A 19677-nucleotide genomic window follows, 5' to 3' on the forward strand; every position below is an offset into this window, starting at 1 on the left:
GCAAACTTATCATCACTACAAGAAAAGGAATCCAGCTGATGGATGGGGCTCAGGATAGCCTTCCTAGACATAAAATACAAAAGTGTATTGTTTACCTTTTCTTCAAAATGATAATTCCTAGGATCATGTTGGCAATTAGAGAACCCTATAAAAGGAGACAACAGTAACAGAGTTTTAGTGCCCTAGGAAAGCAAATAATTCCAGATAAATATGAACATGGACAAGCGGGCAAAAGAGCCGAGGAGGGGGAGGAGGTCAGGATGAATAATAAGGTTCACTTGTTCTTATAATGGCAAAAAGTACAAACCACATAAATCTCTTATGTAAAATAATAAATTCTTTCAAAGATAACAACAAGAAAAATGGCCAATTCTCTAAATACCGGTCAGAGCAGAAACTAAGGCTAGCCGAAATAAATTGTATTGTAGATTTATTGTGAAATTTTCCATCTAAATTATGAGAGTTTTAATAAACTTCTCCTCACCCTCGGTTTTAAATAATGAAAGAAGTCATGCAGGGATGTCTTTCTCTTCTTTGGAAAGGTGGCGATCAATCAGCAAGTCTTTACTGAAAGTCTACTACACGTCCAATGCTTTGAAGGTTATCTACGTAATTATAATTAGGGCTGAAAAGTCCCTTTGGGGATAGCACCTTCGATCTCACAAAAATCTCAAGACTACACAGAAGTGCTGTAATTCCAATGACACCCCATCTTGCATTTTTCTGCAATTCTAACTACACTCCCCTTGAAGTCTTCCCTGTTCTTCAGGGAGCACACTATTCTTATTTATATACCAAACTACATGCAGATCTCCCACCAAACACTAGTGGAAGAAGAAAATGTCTGCTGCTTTGGGAGAAACCCTAACTTCATCAAAAATTTCCCTTTAATTGTCTCAAGTCTCTTGCTTAAAAAAAAAAAATTGATTATATATATACACATATATATACACATATATACATATATATACACATATATACACACATATATACATATATATACACACATATATACACATATGTATATATATATGTGTGTGTGTATATATATATAATCAGAAAAGGGATGTATCTATTTTATGTACTAAGAGTAAATGTAATTTTATGAAAGAAACCAAAATTGATGAGTAATAAGTTAAATAACATTCATACCAAGTCTGAATATAAAATCAGCCAGATGAAAGAAATTTAACATAAAATCTGTGTCCCGGCAACATTTTAGCTCCTTTTACTGATCATTCTTAAGACTTCAGAGGGATAAAAGTCAACTGTCCACCTTTTATCTTACTTTGCAGATGAAAGCCAGCCTAGGCTCACTCATCCAGGACATCTATTCTTATACCTTAGACTTTACTTACTACAAGACTCTTCTACTTTTGCCAAGTGTTCAATCTACCCTCTTGGCTTCATCTTCTGCAAGAACATACACATGGGAGCCGGCAGCACTTACAGATCTAAATATCATATGCAGGGGCATGGCGATGTTGAGATTCAGGGCATAGTTGTTCACCACGCTGACAGTGAAGAACATGGTGACCATCACAGCATAGTACCTGAAATGCAGACATCACAGCACATCACACAAAATCTACTTCAAGAAAATCAAGTGTGGAAGGAAATCAATCTTTGTGGTTAGAAAGGTTATTTTGTTTTAGTTCCTCTACATTAAGAGACTGTATCACTATTATAATGTGAAGTCAATACTAAGTACATATAAAAATACATCACAAAGCTAGACTAAGATGGAAAAAGTCTGAATTACAGAGTATGTTTCGAGGAATACTATTTTAATCTTTTTCAAGGACACTCTCTAAGTATTTTTCAAGCAATTTAAAACTAGTATTCAAAAAATGTTATCTGATGGGGTGCCTGGGTCACTTAGTTGGCTAGGCGTCCAACTGTCGATTTTGGCTCACATCACGATCTCACAGCCCCGTGTCAGGCTCTGGGCTGACAGCACGAGCCTGCTTGGGATTCTCTCTCCCTCTCTCTCTGCCCTTCCTCTGCTTGAGTGCATGCACTCTTTCTCTCAAAATAAATAAACATTTTAAAAAATGTTATCTGATAGACATCAACAGATTTTTTTAAGTGAATGGACAATTATCATTATCAGTTCTTTGTGTGGAATGGTCAATTCTCGCAACTATTCTACACACTTGTTTCTCCTATTAATTTTCACTACTCTTTTCTAAAGTAAAGATTTGCTAAATTAAGGATGACTGTTAAGATTATCTCACATTCCGAACCAGTAGCCTCCGAATTAATGAGGATATTATTTGGCATAGATCTGTATTTAAAATCACAGTCCCTGTTTTTGACAGTTTATAGGTCTTTAAATAATAATAAAAGCAAAAGCTAAAAAAAAAAAAATCAAAAAAAAAAAATCAGTAACCCTAATCACTTAGAAAGATAAAGGGACAAATACAAACAATTATGAAATAAGTAACTTTGCTCTCATATGTCCCATTTTTATCTAGAAAATACTTCAAATGCCTTTCATCCCTATCAGGTTAAGCCATATGAAGCTGCCATTTTTTTGGTAGGTCAAAAGGGCTGAAAAGCAGCAATTTCATATGATTCAACCTCATACATTCAAAAGGAGAAAAAAATAATATTTAAAATAAATGACTAAAGAATGCATGGCAAAGGAAAGTAAGTGGTTCCAAATCCTTCAGGACATGTTCAAAGTCCTTGAGCACAGACCCCCCCCCCCCCCCCCCTTCTTGTGTTTTCACGGGTGAAGAACCACAGCACCGAGACTCCAGGGACCTTCCTCGACAAGAATCTACTTGATGATGCTGGTTAGATGTGGAGCTGAATGCCCTAACAAGCAGCCATGCCAGGGCTAAGCTAACACAGTCTGGAGAGTTTGACAAGTTTCACGATGAACGCAGGACACAGCATTACACACACTCAAAGTTACTGGTTATCAAAAGAAAACCACAGGCCCCAAACGGTGCCACATAGGTTAAGGACCCAAGTCAGTAAACCAAGACCTAATTCCTAACCCAACTGCAGTTTCAATCCCCCAAGAATATAACCCTGAACCATTCAATGTAGAGTTTCCTGGTCAATACTAGGGAGTTTACTGATAGACCCCTTCCACTCCCCTTAGGAGGCAACCTTGCCTAAACAGCACACATCTTGCTAATAAATTCTGTTCTTTTTTAATTTTAATTTTTTTAAGTTTATTTTGAGAGAGAAAGAGTGCATAAGTGGGGGGGGTGGGGGGCAGAGAGAGGTAGAAAGAGAGTATCCCAAGCAGGCTCCACACTGTCAGCACAGAGCCCTACACTGGGCTTGAATTCATGAGCCAGGAGATCATGACCTAAGCCGAAACCAAGAGTCGGATGCTTAACTGACTGAGCCACCCAAGCGTCCCTCCTTTCTTTTTTTAAAATGCCTTCTCTCTGAGGGCACCTGGGTGGCTCAGTCGGTTAAGCATCTGATTCCTGATCTGGGCTCAGGTCATGATCTCATGGTTCACTCAGGAGATTGAGTCCCCTAGAGGGCTCTGTACTGACAACTAAGGCCTCTTCCTCTCTCTCTCTCTCTCTCTCAAAATAAATAAACATTTTTTTTTTTTTTAAATAAATGCCTTCTCTCTGCCCTTAAAAACCATTTTCTTGTTTACTTGGTGGAGCTCCCCTCTACTTGCTGGATAGAATGCTACCCATTCATGAAGAGTTTAAGAAAGCCTATTAAATCTTCAAATTCACTTGGTTAAATTTTTTTTCTAAACACATTTGGTAGCAACGTCAGGATCCAAAGGGAACTTCTGATGGTGTTCAGGGACAGGCAGAAACACAGGCATGGCGCCCTGAGAACTCTTCTGAGTTTTCTCTTCCTGGCCATTTCCAAGAGCCAGTGGTAAGTCCCTCCCGGTTTCAGCTCTGCTCTTTCTGCATTTGAGCTACCAATCTAATTAGCTTCCCAGGCCAGAGTTAACAGGTCTAGAGGGACAGGAGGATCTAACAGCACTGGTCCTTAGCTCTTGGTTCGGTCTGCAGTACCACATTGTAATCCCTTCTCCAGTTCCAGTCCACGCCCCCCATTTACCAGAGTTTGGAGTTTTAGTCCTTTACCCCTTTCCAGTGCGCAGTCTCCCCGAAGGGAGTCTGCTGGTTTGGTCTCCGTGGGCAATTGTCAGTTTTGTCCCTGGTCTTTTCTTGGCCAGTGCAGAGTAACATCTTTTGCTGACTCCTGGTGTGTTAAGGGACACGTCTTTGTGGGTCGTTTTGTGTAAACAAAGGCTTAGCCTGGAGATCCTTAAATTCAACAGAGTCAAGCCCACCACCTTCTGGCAAGGCTGCCTATTTTAGGTCTAAAAACTATGGTGCCGGAAGCTGTGAACAGCAACAGAAATAGCGATACTAAAAAGAACCTAGAATTACAATGGCCAGGATGGAGAATGTTCCAGTTAGGTAAGGCCATTTAAGAAGTGCATTTGAAAGAAAGGATTCCCAAATTAGACACAACGGGATACCTATTTTACATGGCAAGCAGAAGCCTCCAAAACGTTTCAAAATTCCCAAAGTTTTATTAAAAAGATTCAGTGTAAAAAGCTCGTGAAAATGAGAAAAGGTACTTAAAACAAGACTGTAAGGCCAGTGTAACCCTCCTGTTCCCCTCTATCCTTTGAGTACTCATCCTGGTCAACCTGGGTGAACTGCCTTTTACTCTAAAGAGACTATTAAGCAGTCACTTGCAGAATAAGACTAATTGAGGCTATAGGTGATACTCTTCAGATATCTTTCACTCCGTGGTCAAAGGTCAAACTAAAGTCCATACTTGAATAATTTTTTTAATGTTTATTTATCTTTGAGAGAGACAGAGAGAGAGAGACAGAGAATGCAAGCAGAGGAGGGGCACAACGAGAGACAGAGAGAGAGAGAGAGAGAGAGAGAGAGAGAGAATATGAATGAATCTGAAACATGTTCCAGGCTCTGAGCTGTCAGCACAGAGCCTGACGCAGGGCTTGAACTCGTGAGCTGCAGGATCATAACCTGAGCCAAAGTCGGACGCTTAACCAGCTGAGCCACCCAGGACCCCCTTTAGTTGAATAATTTCTTAAACCTAGGGAGGATCCTCAAGAGTTTTTGTAAATATATTACCTGAGCCCAGCTGAGAGAGGAAAATAAAAATCTGCATTGTCTCTTCCTTTCCAAATCCAGTTCCAATGGTTACTGATCCTTTCTCTCACGGAAACAGCTTTTTCCCTGCTTGTCTCCTTTTATATCCTAAGAACTTGACTGGCTTTCTGCCTGCCTGGGGCATGCAGGCAGTTGATTCTTTCCTCGGCTATTGTTGAGAGTGACTCTAGATTCTCCCAAGACAGTATCTTTTACACCCTTTCTGAGGACCCCTCTTGGGTCCATTGTTTAATCCTCCCAGAATTATTTACTGTTTGCCCTGACAAAATATTTGAAAGGATTTAATAACTTTATAATCAAGAATTGGTTGCTGATATTCAGAGCCTGACAGCAATTTTTATGTCAAGGCCTTCTCCCCCAAGCTATTATGAACCTGGAGACAAAGAAGACATTCTCATTTTTTTTAAAAGACTTTTTAAAGTAATCTCTATACCCAGGAGCTGGAACTCACAACCCTGTGATCAAGAGTCACAAGCTCTATCAACTGAGCAAGCGAGGCACCCTGGAAAGAAGACATTCTTTTTTTTTTTTAAGTTTATTTATTTATTTTGAGAGAGACGGAGAGAGCGAGCAGGGGAGGGATAGAGAGAGAGGGAGAGAGAGAATCCCAAGCAGGCTCCATGCTGTCAGTACAGAGCCCCAGATGGGGCTTGAACTAACAAACCGTGAGACCATGACCTGAGCCAAAACCAAGAGTCAGACGCTTAACCAACCTTAACCAACCGAGCCACCCAGCCGCCCAAAGAAGATACTCTTATAGCTAGATGGGTGTGTCAGTACTTTGATATCATTTAGGGGACAATCCAATTCTTTGAGGAATTAATAGCTGTTCTTGTTTTAGAAATCTAGTCTTTACAAGACCAGAGCTGTGGTTCAAAACTATTCAAAGACTACCAATCCCTTTTGCCAATCCCCAAACCCACCCTATCTCAAAAGTCTTGTAAGTGTAAAAATTCCGACTTTAAGGGAACAAAAATCCTAGTAAGAGAAGCTTTTATTCTTTCTCAGTGCCTTTAAGATGTAAATGTCCAATGTTCTCCAAGGTCTTCTCTAGGAAATTCTATCTGCTCCATCCCTTTAAAATGCAAATTTCAGAAGCGCCTGGGTGGCTCAGCCGGTTAGGCAGTTAAGCAGTTAAGCGTCCAACTTTCCACGTAGGTCATGATCTCACGGTTTGTGAGTTCAAGCCCTGCATGGCGCTCTGAGCCTGTGGCCTGCTCTGGATTCTCTGTCTCCCTCTCTCTCTGACCCTCCCCCACTTACACTCTGTGTGTGTGTCTCTCTCAAAAATAAACAAACATTTAAAAAAATTTTTTTGAATGCAAATTTCAGGTGGGGCGCCTGGATGGCTCATACAGTTAAGCTTCCGACTTCAGCTCAGGTCATGATCTAGCGACTTCAGCTCAGGTCATGATCTAGCGGTTAGTGAGTTGGAGCTCAGTGACAGGCTCTGTGCTGAAAGCTCAGAGCCTGGAGCCGGCATCAGATTCTGTGTCTCCCTCTCTCTCTGCCCCTCCCCAACTCTCATTGTCTGTCTGTCTCTCTCTCTCAAAAATAAAAAAAAAAAATTCTTAAAAAATTTAAAAAAAAAAAGAAAAAAGGAAAAAACAAAAGGAGGAGAGGTTATTTGGAACTCGACTTGCCAAAGAGAAATACAAATCTTAGGTGTCTTCATAAATACTAGAAAAATCTTTAGCTATCTAGACTGATAACCTTACCCCACCTACCAGAAAAACAACTTGAATCTAACTTTTAGAATTAGTAAATTCCGTACCTATTTCACAGCAATACTTTAAAACCTGAAGCTATAAGGGCTCTCTGTCTATATGTTCACGTGTACCTGTATTTACATGCTGTAATTCTGTGCTATTTTCTACTTCTAGATGGTATTACTAAAATTAATTTGTAAGAGCTCTATTTAGTTGGTTTGAGGGCAAGCACTTGTAAGGATTGGGCATTCTAAAATTCTCAAACAGACACTAATCCAAACATATTACAAGTTCACATGGTCTGAAAAGAAATATTCGATATAAAAGCTAGTTTAAGGTTGATGGCTTAATTAAAACAGATATGTCTTTACAGTTAAAACACTACATATAAAACGTATTCTCCTTGAATTTACTAGCCAAGTAAGTTCACGTTGTCTAAGATCTGTCAACAAAAATTAATAGCTTAGGATAATGGCTGACTTTGTCTAATGTTTAATACAGCTTTTACAGGTAATCTAAAAATAGTTATCAGGTCACCTGACTCACTCAGTTGGTAGAACATGCGACTGATCTCAGGGTCAAGTTCAAACTCCACACTGGGCATACAGCTTACTTAAAAATAATCAGTTATTAAAGACAAGTAAATTAAACAACATAAAAGTTTATAAATGAGCTTTTCTATGATATTTATGTCTACTTATAGAGTTTTCCCATTTTTTTTTTTTTTTTTTTTGGTAAGCTAAAACCTTAAAGTTTTGCTGAGTTAGGTTAAATGATGAGTTAAGCTAAAATCATTAAAAATCTAGATCATTTCTGGAAGTAGAAGTGATGAAGGAGCATAAGGCAAGCTGACACCCTACAAACTATCTCCCCCCACCCCCATCCCTAGGTGGGATATGTTTTATATTCCTCAGGCACTCCTTGCTGCCCAAGAACAAAGCAAAGGACAGAAAACAAATGGTTAAACTGACAGTCTCCATCAGTTTACAAATATCTTAGTAAATTACAAGAAAAAGGCAATCTTATCAATAGCCTAACCTCCATGAACTCCCTCCGGTCTTAATGATAATGCTTTCCTAGAGGGAAAAACCACCTTAGCTTGATAATAGCTAGGCCTCCAGTAATTATCTTTAGCATATGGAAAATCCCTTTAAAAAACCTCCTCTTGACTTACTCTCTCCTAACTCCACAGTACATAACCCCAGTGCAACTCTTTCTGCCCAGGGGTCCTGTCCCATGCTTTATTTAATAAAATCACCTTTTTGCACAGAAGCCGTCTTCAAGAATTCTTTCTTGGCCATCAGCTCCGAACCCCACCATCACTCCAAAACCCCACCAGGAAGATCCTAGGCTCTCCTCATACTAGAAAACTATCAAATCACCCTAAATACCCAGAAATTGACCTGAAGACTAGCAGACGAAGTCCACAACTAAAGGTAGAGAAGAGCCACATCAAAGAAGGTAGGAAGTGCGGATATAAGGTTTGGGAGAGACATGAATCCAGGCCACTATGGTGGGGAAGGAGCTGTGGTCACGGAGAAGGACAAGAGTTAGAGTAACACATGGGAACAGACTAACCCAAACATATTACAAGTTCACATGGCCTGAAAAAAAATATTCGAGATAAAAGCTAGTTTAAGGTTGATGGCTTAATTAAAACAGACCTGTCTTTACAATTACATGGGGAGAGCGTGGGGAAAACGAATCCCCACAGCAACTGGCCTGGACAGTGAGAGGGGCTGAATTTCATGAGTTCTCGCAACCAGGCTTAAAGCCTGGAGTTCTAAAGGTCAGCAGGCTTGGCTCCGACAGAGCCCCAAGGCACTGGGCCTGCTCTTAGACCCAAGGCAGGGTAAACAGCCTGAGGACATACAGTGATTTGAAGAGTGCCTGGGGCACACAGTGCTGAGGTTAGTTGCTCCTCTGAGACTCGTCCCAGAGAGGCAGCTAACAGAGACCCCTCTGGGGGTACAAAGGAACTGGCAGGAGGCTTTCCCTCCCCTGCCCCTCAGCATAAACACTCAGAACCATGTCCAAGAACCAGCCCAGCAGACACTGGCCACCTAACCTGCTGACAAGGCTTGAACTGCCCCTCCCAGTCATGCTTGCCTCAGACCCAGCAAGGCAGGCCCCTAGAAGACCAGCCCAAACCCAGGCCCACAGCACCTATCTTCTGACCTGGAAGTTTGGCAGGGCCTTGGTTCCAGTGGCAGTGGCTCATTTAACAAGCAGACCGCAGCACTAGTTAAAGCACGCCACATTCAGGCCAGAGACTAAACACTGCCCACAACAGGCAAAGAAAGGCTCTGCAGAGGTCTGAAGGATAAAGCAGTCAGAACACAACAGCGAAGCACGAGCAGCATGCATTGGAGAAACTCCCAGAAGCAGCAGGCCCTGGGTAACAGGGGACACTATGCTGTAGGGCACTGCACGACCTCTTCTTCAGAAGGCCAATACCCTCAAGATCAAGAGACATAGCGGACTTTCCTAATACAGAGAAATAGGCACAGAGACTTAGACAAAATGAAAAGACAGAGGCATCTGTCCCAAATGACAGGACAAGGCCATGGACAGAGATCTAAGTGAAACATATGTAAGTAATATGCCTGACAAAGAGTTTAAAGCAATGATCATAAAAATATTCTCTAGACTTTCAGATAGAGTAATGGAAAGTAACCATGCTGAACAACAACAAAAATTATGTAAAATGAGAACAGACTTAGGGAACTCAGTGACTCCATTAAACATAAATGCATTTGCATTATAGGATTCCCACAAGAAGGAAAAAAAAGGGGTAGAAAATTTATTTTCAGAGATAATATCTGAAAAGTTCTCTAATCTGAGGAAGGAAACATATCCAGATCCAGGAGGCACAGAAAACCCCTAACAAAATCAACAAAGGGAGATCCAGACCAACACATATTATATTAAAATGGCAAAACAGGGGCGCCTGGGTGGCGCAGTCGGTTAAGCGTCCGACTTCAGCCAGGTCACGATCTCGCGGTCCGGGAGTTCGAGCCCCGCGTCAGGCTCTGGGCTGATGGCTCGGAGCCTGGAGCCTGTTTCCGATTCTGTGTCTCCCTCTCTCTCTGCCCCTCCCCCGTTCATGCTCTGTCTCTCTCTGTCCCAAAAATAAAATTAAAAAATTAAAAAAAAAAAATGGCAAAACACTAATAAAGAAAAAATTTTAAAGCAGCAAATAAAATAAAATCAGCAAAACAAAAGAAGAGAGTTACATATAAGGGAAACTCCATAAGGCTATTGGGATTTTTCAGCAGAAACTTTCCAAGCCACAAAGGAGTGGCATGATATATTTAAACTTCTGAATGGGAAAAATATGCAACCAAGAATACTCTATCCAGTAAGGCTATCACTCAGAATAGAGAGAGAAAGAGTTTCTCAAACAAAACAAGAAAACAGGTAATAAAATGGCAATAAATACATATCTATCATAATTACTTTGAATGTGAATGGACTAAATGCTTCAATCAAAAGACACAGGGTGACAGAATGAATAAAAAAAAAAAAAGACCCCTCTATATGCTACCTACAAAAGACTCATTTTAGGCCTAAAGACATCCACACATCAAAAGTGAGGGGATAGAGAAACATTTGTTACGAAAATAGATGTCAAAAGAAAGCTGGAGTAGTAACACTTATGTTGGACAAACTAAACCTTAAAAACAAAGACTGTAAAAAGTAAAGACTATAACAAGAGACAAAGAAGAACACTAAGTAATAATAATAATAATGACAATCCAACAAGATCTAACAATTGTAAATATTTATGCACCCAACATGGAGGTACCCAAATATATAAAACAGTTAATAACAAACATAAAAGAACTAATTGATAATAACACAATAATAGTAGGTGATTTTAATACCCACTTATATGAATAAATCATCTAAACAGAAAACCAAACAAGGAAACAATGGCTTTCAGTGACACACTGGAACACATGGATTTAGCAGACATATCCAGAACATTCCAACCTAAAACAGCAAAATACATTCTTTTCAAGTACACATGGAACATTCTCCAGAATAGATCACCATATGAAGCCACAATAATAAGCCTCAACAAATTCAAAAAGACTGAAGTCATACCGTGCATCTTTTCTGACCACAAGGCTATGATAATAGAAGTTAACCACAAGAAAAAATCTGGAAAGATCACAAATTCATGGGGGTTAAATAACATGGTACTAAACAGTGAATGGGTCAATCAGGAAATAAAAGAGGAAATTTTAAAAGTACACAAAAACAAGTTAAAATGAAAACACAATGGTTTAAAACCTTTGGGATAGGGCTCCTGAAGTGGCTCATTTAGGTAAGTGGCCGACTTCAGCTCAGGTCATGATCTGGCAGTTCATAAGTTTGAGCCCCACATCAGGCTCTACACTGACCACTCAGAGCCTGGAGCCTGCTTCAGAATCTGTGTCTCCTTCTCTCTCTCTGCCCCTCCCCCAAACGTGCACGTGTGCAAGCTCTCTCAAAAATAAACCTTAAAAGAAAACGTAAAAAAATAAATAAAACCTTTGGGATGGAGCAAAGCAGGAAGGTTTTTTGTTTTGTTTTGTTTTTTAGTTTATTTTTAAGACAAAGAGTGAGTGAGCAAGCTCAGGGGAGGGGCAGAGAGAGAGCAAGAAAGAGAATTCCAAGCAGGCTCTGTGCTGACAGCACAGAGCCCCCATGCAGGGCTCAATCTCACAAACCATGAGATCACAACCTGAGCTGAAATCAAGAGTCAGACGCTTAACCAACTGAGCCACCCAGGTACCCTAAGAAGAAAGTTTATTGCAGTACAGGCCTACCTCAAGAAGCAAGAAAAATCTCAAGTAAACAACCTACCCTTACATCTAAAGGAGCTAGAAAAAAGAATAAATGAAGCCTAAAGCCAGCAGGAAGAATGAAAATAATAAATATTACAGCAGAAATAAATGATACAGAAACCATATTTATACATACATGTATAGTGTGTGTACATGCATATATATACATATATATGTATATATATAAAATAAATCAATGAAACTAGGAGCTGGTTCTTTCAAACAATTAATAAAACTGATAAACCTCTAGCTAGACTTATCAAAAAAAGAAAGGAACCAAATAAATCAAATCACAAATGAGAGAGAAAAAATAACAACCAACATGACAGAAATATAAACAATTGTAAGAGAATATTATTAAAAACTATATGACAACAAATTGGACAACCTAGGAAAAAATGAATACCTACAAACTTGAAAGTTACCAAAACTGGGGCGCCTGGGTGGCGCAGTCGGTTAAGCGTCCGACTTCAGCCAGGTCACGATCTCGCGGTCCGGGAGTTCGAGCCCCGCGTCGGGCTCTGGGCTGATGGCTCGGAGCCTGGAGCCTGCTTCCGATTCTGTGTCTCCCTCTCTCTCTGCCCCTCCCCCGTTCATGCTCTGTCTCTCTCTGTCCCAAAAATAAATAAACGTGAAAAAAAAAAAAATTAAAAAAAAAAAAAAAAAAAGTTACCAAAACTGAAACAGGAAGAAATAGAAAACCGGAACAGACTAATACAAGAAACTGAATCAGTAATAAAAAAATCTCGCAATAAACAAAAGTCCAGGACCAGACGGCTTTACAGGTGAATTCTACCAAACATTTAAAGAAGAGTTACTGGGGCGCCTGGGTGGCGCAGTCGGTTAAGCGTCCGACTTCAGCCAGGTCACGTTCTCGCGGTCCGTGAGTTCGAGCCCCGCGTCAGGCTCTGGGCTGATGGCTCGGAGCCTGGAGCCTGTTTCCGATTCTGTGTCTCCCTCTCTCTCTGCCCCTCCCCCGTTCATGCTCTGTCTCTCTCTGTCCCAAAAATAAATAAAAAAATAATAATAAAAAAAAAAAAAAATAAATAAAGAAGAGTTAATACATATTTTTCTCAAACTGTTCCCCCCCCCCAAAAAAAGGGAAGGAAAACTCCAAATTCATTCTATGAGGCCAACATTACCGTGATACCAAAACCAGATAAAGACACCACACACACAAAAAAGAAAAAAGACAGAGAGAGAGAGAGAGAGAGAGAGAGACAACGAACTATAGGCCAACATCTCTAATGAACACAGATGCAAAAATCCTCAACAAAAATACTAGCAAACTGAATCCAACAATACATTAAAAAAAAATCATTCACCAGGATCAAGCAAGATTCATTCTTGGTTTGCAAGGGTAGTTCAATATTCACAAATCAATCAACATGATACATCACATCAATAAGAGAAAGGATGAGAACCATACAATCATTTCAATAGATGCAGAAAAAGCATTTGACAAAGTACAACATCTATTCATGATAAAAACTCTCAACAAAGTAGGTGTAGAGGGAACACACCTCAACATAATAAAGGTCATATATGAAAAGCCCACAGCCACAACCATCATTAATTAGGAAAAACTGAGAACTTTTCCCCTAAGATCAGGAACAAGATAAGGATATCCATCCCACTCGTTTTATTCAACTTAGTACTGGAAGTCCTAGCCACAGCAATTAGACAACAAAAAGAAAAAAAGCATCCAAAGCGATAAGGAAGAAGTAAAATGTTCACTATTCTCAGATGACATGTTACTCTATACACAAAACCCTAAAAGACTCCATCAAAACATTGCTGGAACTAATACATGAATTCTGTAAAGTCTGAGGATACAAAATCAATCTATAGAAATCTACTGCATTTCTATACAACAATGAAGCAGCAGAAAGAAAAATTAAGAAAACAATCCCATATACAATTGCAACAAAAGTAATATGATACCTAGGAATAAGCTTAACTAAAGAAGTGAAAGACCCGTATTCTAAAAACTATAAAGAAATTTGGAAATGACACAAAGAAACGAAAAGACATTCCGTGCTCATGGACTGGAAGAAAAAATATTGTTATAATATCAATACTACCCAAAGTAATCTACACATTCAATCTACACATTCAATGCAATCCCTATCAAAATACGAAGAACATTTTTCACAAAACTAGAACAATCCTGAAATTTGTATGGAACCACAAAAGACCCCTAATAGCCAAAACAATCTTGAAAAAGAAAAGTAAAGCTGGAGGCGTCACCACAACTCCAGACTTCAAATTATGTTACAAAGCTATAGTAATCAAAACAGTAGGATACTGGTATAAAAACAGACACACACAGAGATCAGTGGAACAGAATAGAAAATCCAGAAATGGACCCACAATTATATGGTCGACTAATCTTTGACAAAGCTGGAAAGACCATCCAATGGAAAAAAGAGTCTCTTCAACAAATGGTGTTGGGAGAACTGGACAGCAACATGCAAAAGAATGAAACTAGGCCACTTTCTTACACCAGACACAAAAATAAATTCAAAATGGATCAAGGACCTAAATGTGAGATCAGAAACCATAAAAATCCTAGATGAGAGCAGAAGCAGTAACTTCTCTGATGCTTGCTGTAGCAGCTTTTTTCTAGACAGGTTCCCCAAGGCAAGGGAAACAAAAGCAAAAATAAACTATTGGCACTACATCAAAATAAAAAGCTTCTGCACAGCAAAGGAATCAATCAACAAAACTAAAAGGCAATCTATGGAATGAGAGAAGATATTTGCGAATGACATATCTGAAAAAGGGTTAGTATACAAAATACACAAAGAACTTATAAAACTCAACAGCAAAAAACAAATAATCCAATTAAAAAATAGGCAAAAGACATGAACAGACATTTTTTTTTCCAAAGAAGACATACAGATGGCCAATGGACAATGAAAAGATGCTCAGTGTCACTGATCATCAGGGAAATGGAAATCAAAACTACAATGAGATATCACCTCACACCTGTTAGAAAGGCTAGTCAACAATGCAAGAAACAAAGGTGTTGACAAAGATGTGGAGAGAAAGGAACGCTCTTGCACAGTTGGTGGGAATGCAAACTGGTGCAGCCACTGTGGAAGACAATAGGGAGGTTCCTCAAAAAGTTAAACACAGAATTATTCTACGATCCAGTAATTAAACTATTTACCCAAGGAATACAAAAACACTAACTCAGAGGGATACATGCACCCTGATGTTTACGGAATTATTTATAATAGCGAAGATATGGAAGCAGCCCAAGTGTCCATCAGTTGATGAATAAAGAATAAAAAATGAAAATCTTTTCAGCCATAAAAAAGAATGAAATCTTGCCATTTGCAACAACGTGGGTGGAACTAGAGGGTATAATGCTAAGCGAAGTCAGTCAGAGAAAGACCAATACCATATGATTTCACTCCCTTTGGGAGGGAGAGAGAAAAACCAAGAAGCCGACTCTTAACTACAGAGAACAAACTGATGGTTATCAGAGGGGTGGGGGGTGAAGGATGGGTGAAGTAGGTGATGGGGGCTAAGGAGTGCACTGGTCATGAGGAGTACCTGGTGATTCACAGAACTGCTGAATCACCATACTGTACGTGAAAAATTACTGTAACGCTGTATGTTAACTAACTGGAATTTAAAACTTTTACAAGATCTAGATCATTTACAAATAAGACAAAATACTAAAACATTAATTACTAAACATAAGTTTCTCTCATTTTGGCCTCTTATTGCAGAGAAACTAAAAGATATGTGGATGTTATACTGCACTGGAAAATTTTAAAAGGCATACGCTTTTTAAATTTTGAAATGTATTCAATTCTAATCAATGTATGTAATTAAAGCTACTAAAAATAATCAAAATAAAAAATAAATAAAAATAATAAGGAAAACATTTCTGTGTGGCAGGAAAGTAGGACGTGTTTTCAGGAGAAAAAGGTATGAGAAACGGAGATCATGTAGCTGGGGCACAGGCGTGCACAAGCGCATGCGTGGCTCTGGGGGTCCCAAACAGACCAGGTTCGGCCACTGGCCACTGAGGGAATCCAAAGGCAGAGAGACGAGGGGTGGTGGCACGAGGAATTTATTTCAGTGATGCCAAGGGCAGGAAGACAGGGGACTAGCATCTGAGAGACTATCTCCGAAGTGCTGAAAATACTCTCAGGTTTATATAAAGAAAATGTGGGGCAAAGTGGGTGAGTACGTGCAGGTGGGCTGGTTCCGGAGGGTCCTTACTGCTTGAGGGGGCAGTTTCAGTTCCCTTCATGGGACACTTTGCCCGCTGGATCTTCAGCCTGAGCCGAGACAAGCTAGAGAGAAGAACCCAGCTAGAATTTGAGGTCAAAATGGAGTCAGCAGGAGTTCTCTTTCAATACAGTTTTTGTTAAGGGGAAAGGAAGTCACTTTGTCCTAAAACGAGGCTGGTTGTTTAAAGAGAAAAGAAAAAACATAGGACAAAATTGGAACGTAGGGGGAAAAAAGTTGTAGGTTTGCAGAAAAAAGAATCTTTAAACAGGAATTTTCATGTGTGGTCAAGCTGGTTAAGATGAAAATAAATGTATTTTAAAAAATGAGTTTTGGGGGTGCCTCTGTGGCTCAACTGGGGTATGTGGTCGACTCTTGATTTCCACTTACGTCATGATCTCAAGGTTTGTGACATCAAAGCCAGTGTGGAGCATGGAGCCTGCTTGAGATGTCTCTCCCCCTCTCTCTCTGCCCCTCCCCTGCTCTCTCTCAAAATAAATAAATAAACATTAAAAAAAGGAGTTATAAGCTAGCACTAAATAAGAATTTGGTTTTCTTTCTGTTAAAAGGACAAAGTTTTCTTGGGCTTTTGATCTGATTTAGGTAAGACTAAAAACTTATTTTAAGTATTGGGTTTCATAATCATCTGTGATCTTATTTAGGGAAGTGCTTTAAAACCTTTTTAAAAAATATTTTTGTCTAACTTCCTAAATGAAGTCCTTTTCACTTAGAATATTTCAAAGCACTTGCTAAATGAATTAGGTTTATTTGATATGTATATTACATGGAAAGCATTGTCAAAAAAGTAACACTAAGCCTTTATGTCATATTTGTAAGACTGTGGCACATGTGAATAAAGTCTATTCCCCTCGCTGCCAGACTAATGTCCTTGTAACTTGGCAACCTCTGATATTTAAACAACCTTTTATTTCAGGATAAACAATCTCCCTGCGCACCTAACTTTTCACAAACAAAATTAGAATCTTATTGTCAACTCCCCTAAATTGACACTGCTGAGTTAAAGAGCGCCTACCAGAAGATATTCATGATTTATAATTCTCCTTTTGACAGGTCCCTGTTTCCCTGATTAGGGATAGATGCATGAGGCTATGATAAAGAACTGCTCCTTAATTCTTAAAATTACAGCAAAAACCTGTTAAAACAATAGCAGCTCAACAAATATCCTTAAACTCTCTAGCCAAAGCTCTCCCTGATAATGGAATAATTCTTAATTATCTATTGGCTGACCAAAGAGGTGTCCGTGCTGTGGCAAACACCACCAGCTATGCCTAGACTGACACTTCTGGGGACACTGAAACTCAATTATGTTAGATCGCTTGGCTTAAGAAGGTGACTCTTTCCAAAGGGTCTTTCTTTGACTTATTTGATTTTGATCGGTTTGGGTCTTGGGGACCACGGCTCTAAAGTGCACTCCATATACTGGGATTTATCCTGCTTATAGTAATGATAATCATCTCCCTGCTGCACTGTATTCTTTCAAAAGCTTTAAATGCATATAGGCGCTAACCACCAAGCAAATGATCTCCCTAAGACTGGAACATCTAAGGAACAAAGAAAATAACCGATTTAAGGAGCATGAAGCTGTGACCTGTGAATATCATAGAGGTTAAGACCTATGGATACCACAAAAAGGAACAACCAAAACTTCAAGAACTTTAGAGCGGTAACTGAGAGTGATGCTAATGCCTTAAATTTTTATCACATATCTCAGCTAAGCTGACAGTCTGATCAAAAGGCGGTAATTTGTTAAAAGAAAACGGCAGGCCCAAAATGGTGCCACTTAGGTTATGAACCCAAGTCAGTAAACGGAGACCTAATTCCTAACCCAACTGCAATTTCAACCCTCCACCCCTCCCCACCCCCGGAATATAACCTTTTATCGGCCAAGATAGAATTTCCTGGCCAATACTAGGGAATTTTCTGATAGACCCCTTCTCCCCTTAAGAGACCACCTTGCCTAAACGATTCATATCTTGCTAATAAATTCCTTTCTTCTTCTTTAATGTCCTCTGCCTTTAAAAGCCTTTCTCTTCTTCAGCTGAGTGGAGTTCCCCTCTACTTGCTAGATGTGATAAGGCCTGATTCATGAATCATTTAATAAAACCAATCAGATCTTCAAATTTACTTAGTTGAATTTTTTTTTAACACTGGGAACAGCTATTTTCACAGTTTCTAAATAATATACTATTGGTGACTTCACAAGGTTTCTTGCCAAATTTTCTTAGTCCTATCTTGAAAGGATGGCATTTGGAGATAAAGAGAGTTCATCAAGGTCTTTTAGGATAGTGAATTCCAACTATTCCACATTGCTGTCTACATAGCACAGCCTAGAAATTGCTCCTGGCGGGGCGCCTGGGTGGCGCAGTCGGTTAAGCGTCCGACTTCAGCCAGGTCACGTTCTCGCGGTCCGTGAGTTCGAGCCCCGCGTCGGGCTCTGGGCTGATGGCTCGGAGCCTGGAGCCTGTTTCCGATTCTGTGTCTCCCTCTCTCTCTGCCCCTCCCCCGTTCATGCTCTGTCTCTCTCTGTCCCAAAAATAAATAAAAAACGTTGAAAAAAAATTAAAAAAAAAAAAAAAAGAAATTGCTCCTGGCAATGAAGGACATGCCCATGATGTCAAGATTTTGATGGTAGCTTCTTCTCAGATAGAAAATAAAACAACCAGCACAATGGACACACGTGGAAGTATGACTGTTAGGGCAAGACCCTGGGGGGCCTCAAAAGGCAGGTTAGGCAGCTAGGCTCCCCTCTGAGCCTACTGGTGACCGCTGAGTGCTTGGGGTAGGTGGGGGGCGGTGTCACAATACAATGGTAGGAAATCAAAATACAGGGATGCAGGGGTGGGAGACAAGAGGCCGGCCAGCTAGGGCACCATTTATAAAAGCTAATGATGAGGGTGAACGTGTTCCTGAACTGTGCTAGTGGCAGCCAGAATGGAAAGAGATAGTGGGAGGAAGGGGGAAAGGGTCAGAGGAATCAAAAATGCTGGGGCTCCTGCTGGGATAGAAATGTTGGTCTCAGGAGCAGAAAGTTTTATGTAGATATTAAAGCCAATGGAAAACAATGTGTTCAAGAATACTTAGCATTGCACTGGGAAACTTAGAAGTACAATATTAGTAACAAAATTCAGCCAGATTCTCTACAGCAGACTACTCAGGAATGCTGCAAAAGAATACCAACAAGGATGAGCCGTAACTAGTCCTCTGATACATTCACATCAGAAAACCCCTGTCAAAGGAATTTAGTAACAGGATTCTACTACAGACTGACAACTGGATGCATTACATTTTTACCTCAAGTCCGTCTCGGCAAGAATGCTGAATTTCCAACACGCTATTTATTAGAAGAGCTGTCCTGTTTCCTATTTGACCCCATGAGTACAGTTATGCAAATGTGCACAAAGGGGTGGAGGTCTGGAATTAACAATTTTGCCTTAGCTTACCTTTCATTTTCTTTTAATTGAGGGGAAGTTCACGAAACACAAAATCAACCATTCTGAAGTGAATAATTCGGTAGCGTTCAGTATTCGCAAGGCTGCGTAACCACCATTTCTGTTTATTCCCCAAACCCCGTCATTTTTAAAAAGGAACAATAAGGGGCGCCTGGGTGGCTCAGTCGGTTGAGCGTCCGACTTCAGCTCAGGTCACGATCTCACGGTTTGTGGGTTCGAGCCCCGCGTCAGGCTCTGGGCTGATGGCTCAGAGCCTGGA

The 19677-nt window shown here is 40.0% G+C and overlaps 1 protein-coding gene across 2 annotated transcripts in view; it reads right to left on the bottom strand.

The window, feature by feature from the left end:
- Positions 1–19677, bottom strand: part of SLC35B4 (solute carrier family 35 member B4) — a 38166-nt gene that overhangs the window by 11224 nt on the left and 7265 nt on the right. For both annotated transcript variants that reach the window (XM_030308472.1, XM_030308473.1), the window contains exons 3-4: positions 1451–1553; positions 96–145 (exon numbers count right to left, since the gene is read on the bottom strand). In XM_030308472.1, coding sequence (XP_030164332.1) covers positions 96–145; positions 1451–1553 — 153 coding nt within the window. The remainder of the gene's footprint in view (positions 1–95; positions 146–1450; positions 1554–19677) is intronic.

Source organism: Lynx canadensis, chromosome A2 (assembly GCF_007474595.2).
Source record: "Lynx canadensis isolate LIC74 chromosome A2, mLynCan4.pri.v2, whole genome shotgun sequence".
Taxonomy (NCBI): domain Eukaryota; kingdom Metazoa; phylum Chordata; class Mammalia; order Carnivora; family Felidae; genus Lynx; species Lynx canadensis.